At 52.6% G+C, this 14,414-nt stretch overlaps 6 protein-coding genes across 6 annotated transcripts; 4 read left to right on the top strand and 2 right to left on the bottom strand.

The window, feature by feature from the left end:
* The first annotated feature begins 296 nt into the window (after nt 1-296).
* Nucleotides 297-2,820, top strand: BJY04DRAFT_188004 (PH domain protein). The gene is made up of 4 exons (XM_073711144.1): nt 297-831; nt 886-1,011; nt 1,067-1,159; nt 1,206-2,820. Exons 1-4 carry the CDS (start codon nt 694-696, stop codon nt 2,406-2,408), a joined length of 1,560 nt encoding a protein of 519 aa, XP_073571904.1. The 5' UTR covers nt 297-693; the 3' UTR covers nt 2,409-2,820.
* Nucleotides 2,812-4,251, top strand: BJY04DRAFT_217783 (uncharacterized protein; the record flags this gene model as incomplete). Its single annotated transcript, XM_073716135.1, has 2 exons — nt 2,812-3,002; nt 3,075-4,251. 2 exons carry the CDS (start codon nt 2,812-2,814, stop codon nt 4,249-4,251), a joined length of 1,368 nt encoding a protein of 455 aa, XP_073571905.1.
* Nucleotides 4,252-4,643: 392 nt separating this feature from the next.
* On the bottom strand, nt 4,644-5,788 carry BJY04DRAFT_217784 (uncharacterized protein; the record flags this gene model as incomplete). Its single annotated transcript, XM_073716136.1, has 2 exons — nt 4,644-5,340; nt 5,397-5,788. 2 exons carry the CDS (start codon nt 5,786-5,788, stop codon nt 4,644-4,646), a joined length of 1,089 nt encoding a protein of 362 aa, XP_073571906.1.
* A 2,934-nt stretch (nt 5,789-8,722) lies between these two features.
* On the bottom strand, nt 8,723-10,472 carry BJY04DRAFT_227522 (major facilitator superfamily domain-containing protein; the record flags this gene model as incomplete). Its single annotated transcript, XM_073718644.1, has 3 exons — nt 8,723-9,904; nt 9,953-10,194; nt 10,245-10,472. 3 exons carry the CDS (start codon nt 10,470-10,472, stop codon nt 8,821-8,823), a joined length of 1,554 nt encoding a protein of 517 aa, XP_073571907.1. The 3' UTR covers nt 8,723-8,820.
* Nucleotides 10,473-11,208: 736 nt separating this feature from the next.
* On the top strand, nt 11,209-12,517 carry BJY04DRAFT_217786 (TauD/TfdA dioxygenase family protein; the record flags this gene model as incomplete). The annotated part of the gene is made up of 7 exons (XM_073716137.1): nt 11,209-11,454; nt 11,500-11,574; nt 11,622-11,680; nt 11,727-11,845; nt 11,891-11,991; nt 12,040-12,111; nt 12,158-12,517. The coding sequence occupies 7 exons, from the start codon at nt 11,209-11,211 to the stop codon at nt 12,515-12,517; spliced, it is 1,032 nt and encodes a 343-aa protein (XP_073571908.1).
* Nucleotides 12,518-12,688: 171 nt separating this feature from the next.
* BJY04DRAFT_188010 (lactoylglutathione lyase GLO1) lies at nt 12,689-14,195 on the top strand. The gene is made up of 5 exons (XM_073711145.1): nt 12,689-12,823; nt 12,887-12,940; nt 13,007-13,042; nt 13,097-13,807; nt 13,857-14,195. The coding sequence occupies exons 1-5, from the start codon at nt 12,745-12,747 to the stop codon at nt 14,030-14,032; spliced, it is 1,056 nt and encodes a 351-aa protein (XP_073571909.1). The 5' UTR covers nt 12,689-12,744; the 3' UTR covers nt 14,033-14,195.
* The last annotated feature ends 219 nt before the right edge of the window (nt 14,196-14,414 follow it).

Raw genomic sequence — 14,414 nt, forward strand, 5'->3', positions numbered from 1 at the left:
GAGCTTGTTGCAAAGCCAGGAGTCGATCAAGCAGACACAGCCACATCCCGGGCTGAACAACCAAGCAAACACGGCCAAGTCAATCCGGTGAACCCCGATCAAAAGCAAGCATTGGACCATCGGCCAAAGGGACCCTGGATATTGGGCATGGACCAATGCCAAGTTCCCCTGTCGAACTCCCGAATAGGAAAAGGTGAAGAAGATCGCAGGACGATGTCGTCAATGGCTAAGGCGGTGAGATGCCCCTCCTCGATCGGACATCGAACGTTTGCATCATACCTCTTCATTCCTTAACTTTCTCCAACCCGGCCTTCACTTTGAGCCTTCTGCTGTTTTTGAGCTTTCTCTGTATCTTTATAATCCTTTGCAGTACCCTTGCTTGGGTTCCTCTTCTATATTTGCTAGTGCTCACTCTTCACCACCTCTCCTCCCCCTCTGGTTGGGCCGCGACGACCCACACTCACCCACTTGGCTCATCATAAGAACCGCCCGCACTCCAGCCACGATTCCAGAGCGACGGGCTGCCTAGCTTGTTTGCTTGAGATTATTGTGGCTCCGGTCCGGATTCCCCCTTTCCCCAGGCACCACCGGCTCCTCAGCCATTGATTGTGGCTCGTCATCCCACATTATCTTGAACTCCTCTGAACATTTCCGCCGAATTGACCACTTCCTCCGGGTCCTTGACCAGTCAATATGTCCAACCTATCTAGTCCGGTGGACGCGCCGAAGCTTCCGTACCGCTCGAATACTTTGCGGACTGTCAGTACGGGGACGGAGCGGAGGGCAAGTTTGAGTGATGATGAGGCTATTCCGGGATCGGATAGCAATGAGGTATAGTACCTCCTGGTATCTTCGTGGTCAATGCTGACTGAATTATTGTGGTAGACCACGTCCCTCCTCCTCGAACGGTTGCGCGCCTGGAAGCATATGTGTGGATACTTGGAAGACTATGTTGCTGTGACCGCGAAGGTGCAGAAGGGAATGTCGAAGGATTTTGAGAAGGTTTTGAAGGTCTGCTGATCCAGTGGTTGTGGTATACCTCAGATAGGATACTGATGGGCTGTAGACGGTCAATGAGCCGCTGAAGGAAGGCCACCACTTCTCACAGAGTGTCGGCGGTGTCTCTTCGTTCTTCGAGAACATCCGCTCGAATACCCAGGTATATCTACTTCTCGGTCTTGAAGGTGACGACGCTGATTGTATAGGGCATGATCAACCTGTACGCTGATGGAGAACGAAACCTAAAGAGCTCCGTGCTACCGACGCTTGAGAAGCTTCACAAGGAAATTAAGGCCAAGTCGAAGGAGCTGCAGACCGGTGCCTCCAAGGGCGCGAAGGCTGTTGAGAAGGCTCGCAACCTCACCCAAAAACACATCGAGCTGCTCGGCCAGCAGACTGCAGCGTTGGATTCGGCATCCGGCAACAAGGTGGAAACTGCACATGATCCATACATTCTCCGCCGCGGCATCACCCACCGTTTGAACAAGCAGATCATTGAGGAGAACAACAACCGTAACGACATCATTGCTGTTCAGAACAACTTCCAGCAATTCGAAGCTCATGTGCTCCAGACCGTCCAGGCCGCGATTGAGCAGCTTGTCATTTTCATCGGTGGACAGACAGACCGCCAGAAAACACTATACAGCGATATTCTAGGCAACTTGCAGAGAATCCCACCCGAGTTCGAGTGGGTGAACTTTATCACCAGAAACGACTCTACCCTTGTCGACCCTGATGCTCCACCAAGGACTCTCTCCAACATTACCTTCGCCAACCAAGAGCACCGCACCACACAGCCTCTCATCTCAGGAACGCTTCAGCGGAAGTCTCGTGTGGCGCTCAAGGGCTTCACCAGCTTCTTCTATGTTGTCACCCACGCCCGATACCTCCACGAATTCAAGGACAACGACGACTTCCGCCGGGATCCCGCCCCCGAGATCTCCCTCTTCCTCCCAGACTGCCACATCGTTTCCATTGACGAAGTCAAGCACACCTTCACCATCAAGGGCAAGGACGTCTCCAGCAACGTCGTTGGCAATGCTTTCCACACCAACACGGAGTTCATTTTCAAAGCCGACTCTGCCAGCGACGCCAAGGAATGGGTCAACGTCATCAAGGAGGCCGCTCACGCTCCTATCGCTACCACCACCGCGGCCGCGGCCGCGGCCACAACCTCTCCTACTCTCTCCTCCCCGACTAGCCCGGCAGTCAGCACCAAAGCCGCCGCTCAGCCCCCAGCGTACCCGGAGAAAGACTCTACGCTGCAATCTCCTGTCTCTCCGCCTGCTGTGAGCCGCACAAACACGGCGAATACCACGGCTAGTGCGGTTGCAGAGAAGGTTCCTTCGCCTGTTGCCGAGCAGCCTGTTGCCACTGAGAAGGCGGCGGAGAAGTCGGAGAAGATTTGATTATGATGATATTGGAACATCTTTCTTCTATAACATTTTTATTAACATTTAACTACTTCTATATATGCTTCATTTTCTCTGCATCAGATAATCTACCTACCTGTTGAGCAAGAACAGCAACTGCCAAGGCTATATTACCCTTGTCATTCTACTAGTAATGGGGGAACAGCGTCGCCCTTAAGTCGCGGGACCTGGGTACCCTGTAAAAACAACTCAAACAGTCTCTCTCAGGGTGCTGAGGCACTCAGCAACGAACTGTAGGCTAGCTGATAGCCTGATATAGCCCAGTAGAAAGCATGCTATACCCAAAAGGGCTAGATAGTCACATCCCCGGGTTCTCTGGGCCCAGGCCCATCTTTGATATAACGCAGTCGCGTACTTCTACTTCCCACATTTCCTTGCCATGAGCGTCCAGGAGTTCCTCGCCGACGTCGAAAACGGCGTGGTGCCCGTCAACAGCCATGATGAATTGCTGCGGATAGCGTATACCTACATGGATGAGGGGATGTGGGATGGTGCAGGCGTGTTCGATGTAATCGAGAAGCTACACGCACATGGCTGGTCATTCGGCGAAGGCGAATTGAGGTTCAATCGGTTAGTTATCTAGTTACCGTCCCCATGCCATCATCCCCAAAGCCACCACACCATAATAACCTTACGACACAGCACCCTGGATCTCTTCTACCTCGCCCAAATCGCAGCAGCCATCTACCGCGACTGCTCGCAAGACAACTTCCCCTCCCCCGAAAAATTCACGACTTTCTACACACAACACCACGCCCTCCTACACCCCTCCGCCTGGCGCACCTACTACTCCGAGCCATTCCTAAAACAACCCACAACAACCCGCTTCTACCGCCTCCCTAACCTCCCTAACCTCCCAGACTCAGACTCCCCGCTAGATGTGGCGCGCCACCAATCTCACCCCGGCGGCGGCCCACACGCCACCAAACTTCCCCGCTGGGCATATAACGTCGCGCGCACATACCTCAGACAGCCCTTGCTCCCGCTCACGACTCTCACTGACATAGCCCTCAGCAGACTTCAGGCAACCACCACCCGCCTGCGCGAGGCTCACCCGAGCGTGCGGCCCTACTCAGAGACCCAAGCGCGTTTCTGGCTGGAGTACATGGTAGAGCATATCAGCGCCCAGTACTCCAGCGCACGGAGCAGATCCCGATCGGCGACGCCGTCTAGGTACGTGTGGGATGAAAACCGCTTTGGGATCCGTGCGGCGCAGGGGCACTATGATGTGTATGAGTGGGAAGGGACGTACTCGGTGTCGCTGTGGGAGACAAGCTGGGAGCAGAGTGGGGTTGCGGAGGCTGATGTGGTAGAGGGCACGTGGAAGAGCGAGGTGAGGTTCTGCGGGTATCCAGATGGTGGGGTTGAGGCGTATACGTGGTGGAGGGGGTGCGAGGGGGAACTTGGTGGGGAGGAGGAGGTGGAGTTTCTGGCTGCTGTTGCGGTAGAGGAAATTGTGGGTGTGGAGGTGGATCGGTTGGATTTTGCGGTGCGGTCTCATGTTTTGCTTGGGGTTATGCGGGCTGCAGTTCACACGGCTGGAGGGCTGGAGAGGGAAGGTCTTCTTCGGGAGTTGGAGGCGGGGATGGTGCGTAGTGGTCGGATTGGTGAGGAGCGGGCAGGGGTGTGGCTGAGGGAGGCTTTGGGGGTTATGGAGCCGTATGTGAGGGTTTGGGAGGGGGTGTGGCCTGATGCCGAGGAGAGGGGGGAGATGCTACGGCGGATCTTGGTGGAGAATGGGCAGCTTTTTGCAAGATGGAAGGTGTCGCCGCATTTGAAGGAGTTTAGTTTCGTGCTGGGTCCGAGGGTGCAGTGGTAGATAGCAGGTTGCTTAGGGAGAGTGAGGGTCGTGAATTCCGGTATATTAGCTTGGGGTTACGGCTATTTCACAAGTGTTCTGCTCTGTTCTGTGGCTGTCTCGCTACCTGCTATACGGCGATAATAGATAGGGGCGGGGGTAGGTGGAATAGATTGAGGGAATTGAATGGCCAGTCGGAAGTAGGACGGACTTAGAACAGCATGATATATGTGCTATGCTATGGTGTTGTGTGGTGTAGCCGGGTGTGGTGATGTGTGGGGTAGTACAGCACACCTCCAGCGTATATGCGCCGTGACGTGGGTGCAAACCCTCAATCCTTAATGGTAACGCTATTGCAGAGGGCAAGGGACAAGGGTGCGTGATTTGTCCGTTTGTTCAGGGAATCGAATCGTCTAGAAATCCTCTGGACTCTCCAGATCCTCCAACTTCTGCGCCAAGAACCTTCCCAGCGCTGCGGATTTCGATTCCAGTGCAAGTAAAATTGCCGGTGGTGTTGAGAGATTTAGGCTCGCGAGACGCTCGAGGTCTCGTGATCGGTCGACTTCGTATTGTGTTTCTAGTTGTGCCTCTGTTAGGTAGCCGCCGTTGGCGGTTGAGGCTGTTGATGGTTGGGTCGGTGTGCCGTTTGCATGTGTGTGCGATTGCAGGGTGGATGTTGCTGCGCTGCTAGGTGCTGTGTTTGTATCTGCGCTTGATGGTACCGCCGGCCCGGGGCCTGAAGATGGGTCTGCGGATGAAGCTGACTGGCCGTTGAGTTCCGGTTCAATAGCTGACGTAGAGTGGGCTGCTACGGCGGCGATTTTTGATGGTCCGACAGCAGCAAGGAGGACCTTATCTGCGATTTTGGTCACGACAGCGACGAGATCGTCGAGCTCGAAGACGATGGAGCCGACGTCACCCAGGGACACGGATTGGGCTGTGACATAGGATGATGGGTGGCTGGCGGGATTGACGCCGGTGAGGTTACCGCTGGACGCGTTCTTTGCGTAACATGTGTAGGCGGCTCCGTAGGTCGCGCTGAGATTACGTAGTTGGCGGGATGGGAGGGAGGAGGCGTAGGCAAAGAGTGCGCCGTTGGTGGCGAAGACGCTGATATTTATTAGTACGACTACAGATGCGATGCAAGGGGGTGGAGTTGCACGTACAACATGGAGGTGATTTCTGGGGGCGAGAGGTTGTCCTCGAGGAGATCGGAGAGGGCCTCCGCGTCCAGCATTTTGATATCAGGGAGTCCGGCGATCATTGCGTCGTCGTGGTGGTCGAAGCACTCGCCCGCTGCAATGTCTTCGTCTGAGTTACTTTCGTCGAGATCCCAGCCTTTGGGGGGTGACCAGGAGCAGTCTTCAGGGAAGAAGAAGTGGTTGTCCTGGTAGTCTTTGTCGTCGTGCTCGTATTCGATGGGCTCTGGTGAGTAGTCGAGGAGGTCCTGGGCGTATTGGACCTGACTGCGGGCCCAGTAAGGACGGAAATGGGGGTCGTCAAAGTCACCAGGCTTGTGGGAGAAGCCAGTGTGAACTGGATGTCTGAATTCAGCCATCTTGCACGTGATATGAGAGGTATAATAAGGATAGAAGGGTAAGGATACGAGGACCAGCCTGGGATGAGGGGGATGGGATATGAATAGAGAAGAGAGGACGGCAGAAGAGATTCTAAAAAGATACAAGGCCTAGGATTGATGACACAGGCAAGAATGAGATGAGTACAAAGTAGGCAGCGAGTCACGGAGAGTCAACACGAGTCAACGGTGGCACCAAGGCTACACAGGAAGGGGGAGACAGGGCCTTTTTCTCTTCCCAGCCGGAAGGGAGCACGGAGCGCCATGCAAGCTCTGGGCTCATGATCTGCCCAAGCCATCGTAAGAATTGACAGTGAGGCGATATAAGAACGTGGGGAGGAAGGCCAAGTGGGGGAAGCTAGGGAGTAGAAGGCTACATACTGTCATACACCAGAGCGATTATCCGGATAATCAGAGAGAAGCACCGAATGAGAGGGGCAGAAAAAAGGGGGAAAGCTGGGGGCCAACAAGAAAAAGAAAAGAAAGAAAGAAGATGATTAGAAACTCAAATGGCCGGTATTTTGTTGTGCAGTGGTAGGATGATGATCCGGACAGCGAACAGCAGAGAAAGATCCACGAACCTTGGCCAGTCAGCGATTCTTCAACCCTGAAAAGCGGAGACAAAGTAGTAATAATATGGGCAGTGTTATTGCAGACAGCCGCAGTTGAGGCGATGAGACTCAGAGACTCAGAGAGAGAGATGACAAGCAGCTTGGAGCTGACGGAGCTGGGAGCTCTCTGCCTGACGGACCTCCCGCCTGCCACTGCCACATCTCCGCTTTAGGCTTAGTGCGTTGCCGCCTTTAGTCCAGATATCATGCTGCTTCATCCCACAACTTCGACTTCTACTCCATTTCCATCATATGATTCACCTTGACTCTGGCCATCATGCACATGCAGGGCACTCATTTGCATGCAGCGATCGCTGAATCAAAGAAAGGTACTCCATACCAAAATGTGTACCCAGCGGAGCTAAGCGTCGTGTTATTACCTCACAAAAAGAGGCTATACGACTCTTGCCATCACCCCGGGGCATTTCTCGTCCAATAACAGCCCTCGAGCTGGGGATCTGAGCTCAGAAAGCAAACCCTCCTCCTTGCGTTTCCCGCTGGATCTTCAACCCGCTTTATTGTTAGCCGTGGCAGCCGCGAGTCTACCACCAGCGGAGTCAGCAAGACTGAGCGATTTTCTACTAAACTTAAAATGCGTATTTCTTTTTCGCCTTAACCTGCCGTCTCCCGTCGCTCTTGTCGTGGTCACGCCTGTTCTTGCTGAGTCCGGTATAGCCCGAAGGAGACTGGAAATGTCAGACTGCCAATATCTGGGCGAGAGGCTGCGTTTTCAACGCTGAGGGACTTGGCTCGGAAGGAGTTGAAGGATTATGACAGTAGCAGCAGATGCTAGAATTGCAGTCCTCGGCCAGGGCCCGAACGCAGGCCGAGCTCACGAGTCGCTAGCTTGCAAAACCTTCATGACAAGGATCATGGAACGGAACTCGCACGGGAGAACCCTTTAGTTCGCATCCACCGGACCCAGCGCAATCAAATCTGGTCTGGATTCCTGGAATCTCCGGCATCGCCAATGCGACCATGCAATATGCCAACACCAGGGGTCCATTCCTTGACCCGCGTCGGAGTCGCGGGAAGACTCCAGCCGGAGGGGGTCGTCAACGCCCGGGTGGATGAAGTTTCTGCGTTGAGAACTTGAGATACGACGCTGTTAGTTGTTAGTGTGGGATGGCAGCCCATCTTGAGTTTGAAACCGTCAAGCTGCAGTTGTGGAATGTGGACACGCGCACCCATTCCCTTTTCTGATCGTCGGGGCGCACGTGGGCCCCATGGAGAAGAAGAGTGGACGGCAGGTTCGCATGTCATGCAGGCCCAGCGCTGCAGCTGCCTGCACTCCGGCCAGATCATGGGGTTTTCGGCTTTCGGGCTTTCCGTAGGGTGTTCTGTTTCTGCTGTGCCTACCTAACTTACCAGGGCTAGCCTGCTAGCCCTACCTGCCGGTGTTACCACCACCAGTGCTAACAGACTGACCATGAGCATGAGATTATTACTGGAGATTCTCAGTGGGACGTGCCACATTCGAAAATTGCGATTCGGTCTCCAAAGCTCTACTCCGCCTTCCGTCCTAGAAAGCCTGGTGGTGGTAGTTTCCGTTTGTCTCTGCGCCTGATTTTATAGTAGGCTCTACTGTATCGTATAGATTACCAACACCCTCTTTCACTTCGTATAACCTTGATTCGATATTACTAGACCCAAGTAACCGCCTTAGCTAAATCGGAGATATTTCCGAGATGCACCCCGCCTGTCACCCCTATACATAATCTGACAGGCTTGGAAACGTACCTGATCGGTGTAACTGCATCTCAGCCTCAGTACTGTAGGTATGTAGAAGCTAAACTGATTAGTAGTGCCTAGGTAGTTATCAAGTAGGTAATAGTAAGCTTACGTACCGAGCAGGCGTCGTGGCATCAGCAAGAATCTTAGGTACCTACATTGATAAGTTAGCGTAGCCCTAACTGACTAGGGGGGGTTTACGGTAGCCCGATAAGGAATGACGAAGACAAGTGGTCGTGTTTACATGCTTCGGATTCGTTTCCCCTTAAGGCTTGAACTTTTTCTTTCTCTCTAAGTAAATCGTACTCTATCTGTGATACGTCCCCGGACCCACTGGAATCGACAAACTTCCGCTATCAAGAAATACATCGAGAGATGGGAGCCAGGGAGGTTGATGGGGAGAAAGGGTAGTATGGAGTTGGAGAATACAAGCTAGCAAGAGTTTTAACTGAACTGGGCTGGGCTTTTGTTGGATCCGAATATTATCCTGCTGCAGCAGGAACGAAAGTATCTGGAGATTACACGAGTAAGCAATGATTCAAGAATATCATATCTCGAAACTCTATACACTTCTCCCTTGAGACGAACGGATAATGCTATTTACCATTTCCTACGCCAACCACTCCGTCTCATGAACCGTCGCCAAATCACCACGATCCCACAATTCCGAGCCTAGACACTCCTCTTCCCCCGACTCTCAAACGGTAACAACAAGCTAGTCACAATAAGCGCTGCATAAAGCCCCGCGCAAATAAACAGCGGCACGGTCGTCTGCACATTCGCGTAACTCCCAACAAGCACACCCACAATCCCCCCAACCCGATTCATAACAACGCAGAGCCCGTACCCCGTTGCGCGATGTGCACTCGGCAATATCTCCGGCGTATACGCGTAGATCGTGCCGTAGTAGATATTTGATGCCGCAGAGATAGCGGCTGACACGCCGAGGTTCTGCGCTGGGGTCGTGATTTGGGTGTATCTAAATTGGAGGGCGGTTGTTATAGCTGCGCCGATGGCGAGGGTTCGCCGGCGGCCGATGAGGCGGAGTTCGACGAGGAGGGCGGCGATAATGGGGCCTCCTAAGCCGGCGACTTGGTTAATGGCGTAGTTGCGCCAGGTCGTGTAGTTTGAGTTATCGCCTGTGTCGGCGCCGCGGGACTGGAGGTAGTAAGGAAGGAAGACGGAGTAGAGCGGGGAGACGGTGCCGATGAGGAGCCAGTTGATAATAATCATAACGGTGGAGTAAGCGAGTTTGCGGGTGCTAAAGAGGCCGCTGAAGTGGCTGCGGAGGCGGAGGGCAGACCAGACGGATTTGTCGGTGTTGCGGACTTGGCCTTCAGTCTTGAGGTCTTCCAGGGTGAGGGAGAAAGGGCGGTTGTATTTTTGGGCCAGCTCGAGGAGGACTTGGTAGAGCTCTTCGTCGCGGTTTTGACTCGCGAGCCATTTGGGCGTTTCTTGCATACGGATGGCGATTAGACGCGCGATGCTAAGGACCAAGACTAGGCCGCCACATGTGAAGTGCAGGTAGCGCCAGCCCATATTGTCAGACCGAGTGCATTCGGCGACTGTGGCTTCTGGGGCGCAGCTGAAGTTGCTCATGTAGGCCCATGCTAACAGACCGGTGATTGTGTATCCGACGGCCCACCACACGGCTAGGAAAGTGACAAGCCAGGAGTGGCTGACAGGAAGGAACTCAAGGAAGTTTGTCGCATCAAGCACGTAGTTACCTCCGGCTCCAGCGGAGTATATAGATACCCTGAACAGTTAGTACACCGAAGTGGGACAGAAGGTTGGTGTCACTTACATGGCAGCGAACGAGATGTAATTGGGCATGCCACCAGCAATGAGCACAAAGGCAGCACAGAGGAATAGACTGGAGTTGAAGGCCAGTTTACGACCGATGACATCGGCAGAAAAGCCCCAGATTGCAGCACCAGCTAGCAGACCAACTTGCGATGCAAGAGCCACACCAGCGACCTTTTTACTCGGGTTGCCAAACTCTTGAGTAACGGCTGGTTGGGCAATAGACTGGCAGACAACGAGTAGCTAGTAGACGTCAGCCAATAATTCTCCGAGGCTCAGAATGTGGCGTATACCGAGTCAACAGCATATCCGAAGCCATTGAGGAAGAACAGTTTCCACTGAAAGGGCGTCATCCCGATCTCGTCAATTGCGCTATTGACCAGCTCCATCTTCCTAGCCAACACCTGATCTACCGCCGCCAATTCCTTCTGCAAGCCTGTCGCATCGCTGGTGATCGGCGCATTATTGTTCTCGTCCGACCTCTTCGACTCGCTACTAAAAGCGCCCTTGAGGAAAGCCATTGTGGGTTGACAATCCAGCGAAACAAATACAATCACCGTCACGGCGGCGAGTTAGATAAATAATAGGATTATCGGCCAGGCCGGCAGCCCACCGGATCTGCACTCCGGGATGCAACGTTCCAGACTCTGCGTCTTCGACTATTCCCCAGAGATGGCGAATCTGATCCTGGCTATGAGTGACGTGAACGTGCTATGTCTTGGCGATGAGGTGATACCTCCTTGTCCAGCAAACTTGATAAGCTGGAGTTAACTCTGCGGCTGGCTAGCGGGGAATTAATCAATATAGGCTTAAATGTCATCATGGATAGCGACTAGGTGATTGGGTGTTTGCGCCCCAATGGCATGGAACTTCATCAATAGCATCTCGATGCTGCAACTGTGGCCGGGGAAGGCGCTGTGAAGATACACCAGGAAACCGCCCCATGAACCTTCCTCCGTTAACCCACCCGCTCATTGGGCTGACGGATCTCGCGGTTTAGATGCTTTCTGTGGCTGTTTTCGCACCCTGTCGTGGTCCCAAAATAACGCCATCCACGGTAGGCACTCGTGCTCTTGATAAGGCATACTGTCTGAGTAACGGATTGTACAAACTCGGTATGAAAGAGGGGAAGTATACCACAATCTCCGAAGTATGACAGCAATTTGTAAGCATTGACATGTATTAGGGGTAAAAAGAGTTCAGAGCCTAGTGTCGGCACATTAGGTGTATCAATTTCATACTCCAGATACACTCAACATGATCGGAGCTCACACAGGTCTCACGGAGAAAGTCTTCTCGTACAAGCCGATCGACCCCCCAGTCGAGGAGGTTCAGCCCCCAAAGGACCGCGCGTTTTTTGCGGACCCTGAGAAAAAATCCCTCTTGTCGGCTACAACCAAAGTCAAGCATTTGACTCCGTATATCGGCACAGAGCTGCAGGGTATCCAGCTTAGCAAGCTCGACGATAAGCAGAAGGATGAGCTAGCGTTGCTAGTAGCTGAGGTATGTCATCAACCGGCATTGGTCGAACCTGATTGACCTGTATAGCGAGGAGTTGTTTTCTTCAGAGATCAGGACCTCACTCTGGAAGGACAGCATGAGTTCACAAAGCATTATGGCATCGTAAGTATCGGTGCGGCGTACCATACATCAAAACTGATTCCATCCAGCAAGATCGAGATCCCGGTCAGGTAGATCCTCGCCATGTCACTATCCTCGGCCGTGGAGGGTAAGTCAAGTTGGTCACATATATGCCTCCATCTGATCAGTACCAGTGACATCCGCGCTTTCGAACACTCGAGTAGTGCTTTCGCCGAGTTTCATTCCGATCATTCGTTCGAAATCAATCCTCCGGCATATACGATGCTTAGAATGGTTAAGACACCCGAATATGGTAAGCCAACGTTGTCTTATCGTGAACACTGGTTGACAAGGGCAGGCGGCGATACCATTTGGGCCAGTCAGACCGCGTTGTTCGATAAACTGAGTGACACCTTCAAGAACACACTGCAAGGACTCCATGGCGTGCATAGTTCTGAGGTATGATGTCCTTCTCACAGGGTGACCAAATGGCTAATAGTCAACCAGCATACTTTCATAAATGCTGTCAATAGCGGATATACCACCTTTAGGCTTCCAGTTCGCAGAGAACACCCTCTTGTATGTTTCTGCCTGCACATCCATGTAACATGGCTAAATTGTCAAGATCCGCACCCATCCAGTCACCGGAGAGCAGGCTCTCTTCTATAACCCAGCCTTCGTGGTCAACATCAAAGAGCTGAAGGGCAATGAGGCACTGCATATCCTCAACTTCCTTCGTGATCATCTTCACTCAGCGGATGATCTAAGTGTTCGTTGGCAATGGGAAGCCGGCAGCGTGGCTTTTTGGGACAACCGTGTTGCAATCCATCGGGCTATTCCAGGCGGATATAACACAGAGGAGAGAGAAGGCAAGCGAACTGCGATATATGGCGAGAAGCCTTTCTATGACCCGAAAGCGAAGGTGCAGAATGAGGGGGGCACTCTTGAGAAAGCTGTGGTGAAGCTTGGACTGGATGGATTTTGACGCCTCTGCAGTATACTTGTGATAGAACAATTATTTTTGAGTGACAAACAGAATCGATATATTTATTCATATCTTCCAAGCATACTGGCAACTGGCTCGGCGGAGAAAGGTATCGGGGATAGCGTCATAGGAAGCTTGTGTACCCCACCTTTCTTTGGACTCCAGCTGCGGCTTTTCACCTCCACCTGCAACTGCTCACTAATACACCTCCTCATTACCCCTCCTCCATGCTTGGTCCACGCTCCCCTTTCTTCCTGTCTTCCACATTCCTCAGGGTCCTCAACCCCAGATTTTCCGTCCTACCAGGTTTGTCCTCACTATCTTGGTTCCCCGCTTGCGCCAATCAAGCTACTGACACGGCGAGCATAGCTAGCAGATCCCTCGCGACAATGGCGACCGACACCTCCGCCTACAAGCTCAACCGTGAGTAGTCCACTTTACGCTCTTCTCGCGATAATAACTGACAATGGCTTTGTTGTCGCTCAACAGACACCATGCTGCGGGTCAAGGACCCAAAGAGGTCGGGTGAGTCTAAACAGCTTCCCACTTTTGACGCGACATAATACTAAGTCTATCTAGTTGAGTTCTACAAATTCCTCGGTCTGAACCAGGTACAGCAGCTCGACTTCCCCGAGAACAAATTTTCTCTGTACTTCCTCGCCTACAACGGTCCTCAATCCCTTCAAGGCGACCGTCACTGGACCGACCGTCACGCCGTCCTCGAACTCACCCATAACCACGGCACCGAGAACGATCCCAACTATAGCATCACAAATGGAAACACAGAACCCCACCGCGGCTTCGGCCATATCGCTGTTTCGGTTGATAACATTGAGGCTGCGTGCCAGAGGCTCGAGGATGCGGGGTACAAGTTCCAGAAGAAGCTTACAGAGGGCCGTATGCGACATATTGCGTTCGTGAAGGATCCCGATGGATACTGGGTTGAGATCATCCGCCGCAAGGATGAGGACTTCAACACTGAGACGGATCCGAGCACGTACAGGCTGAACCATACTATGCTACGGGTGAAGGATGCGGAGGTTAGCTTGAAGTACTACCAAGAGGTCATGGGGATGAAGCTCCTCAAGGTCAACGAGAACAAGGAGGCGGGATTCAACCTGTACTTCCTGGGATACCCTGCCTCCAATGCCCCAGTGGCGGAGGGCGCCAAGAACCCCGTTGCTGAGTGGGAGGGTCTTCTCGAGTTGACATGGAACTACGGCACTGAGAAGCAGGAAGGAAAGGTCTACCACGACGGTAACGCAGAGCCGCAGGGCTTCGGACATATCTGTAAGTTACTCCGAAGTGTTTAACTCTGGAATGCATTCTAACAAGGCAGGTATTTCCGTCGACGACCTAAACGCCGCGTGCGACCGTTTCGAGTCTCTCAATGTCAACTGGAAGAAACGCCTGACTGACGGCCGCATGAAGAACGTTGCTTTTGTGCTTGATCCTGATGGATACTGGATCGAAGTTATCCAGAACGAGACTCTGAAGCGCACCAGTAACTGGTAATCGGTGGCTCATAGTAAAGTGGTATAAAATTCATATAGTACATAGTTGTTAGTAAAGCCTACTTGTCCTCCATTTTACTACTATAGAGTACCTACAAGCCCCCTCGAACCTCTCCTTTACCCCCAACCCCTGGAAGGCAAGTGCAGGGCACTCCAGGTGTCGTCAGTGGCTAGAGAAGGTTCACTTATGCTTACCACAAATCCAGCCTGCAGATATTAACATCATGCTGATGTGGATAATATAGAGATTATGTATCAGATATCCCAGTAGATCTGGCCATCATGTAGAAGAGAGCCTCTCTAAGATAATTAATCACGCAGTTATCATACGATAAGAAGCTATTAACGCTCTGAATCTATGGATAGAACTACTCTTCATAGTT

Source organism: Aspergillus karnatakaensis, assembly GCF_047715665.1.
Source record: "Aspergillus karnatakaensis strain CBS 102800 unplaced genomic scaffold BJY04scaffold_21, whole genome shotgun sequence".
In the NCBI taxonomy this organism is placed as follows: domain Eukaryota; kingdom Fungi; phylum Ascomycota; class Eurotiomycetes; order Eurotiales; family Aspergillaceae; genus Aspergillus; species Aspergillus karnatakaensis.

Excerpts from the sequence above, each read along its gene's own strand:
- BJY04DRAFT_188010 (XM_073711145.1), top strand. The coding sequence starts at position 12,745 with ATGCTTGGTCCACGCTCCCCTTTCTTCCTGTCTTCCACATTCCTCAGG. Across the intron at positions 13,043-13,096 it reads CAAGGACCCAAAGAGGTCGG|TTGAGTTCTACAAATTCCTC; the intron begins GTGAGTCTAAAC and ends AAGTCTATCTAG. Across the intron at positions 13,808-13,856 it reads GCAGGGCTTCGGACATATCT|GTATTTCCGTCGACGACCTA; the intron begins GTAAGTTACTCC and ends CTAACAAGGCAG.
- BJY04DRAFT_188004 (XM_073711144.1), top strand. The coding sequence starts at position 694 with ATGTCCAACCTATCTAGTCCGGTGGACGCGCCGAAGCTTCCGTACCGC. Across the intron at positions 1,012-1,066 it reads ATTTTGAGAAGGTTTTGAAG|ACGGTCAATGAGCCGCTGAA; the intron begins GTCTGCTGATCC and ends GATGGGCTGTAG. Across the intron at positions 1,160-1,205 it reads ACATCCGCTCGAATACCCAG|GGCATGATCAACCTGTACGC; the intron begins GTATATCTACTT and ends CTGATTGTATAG.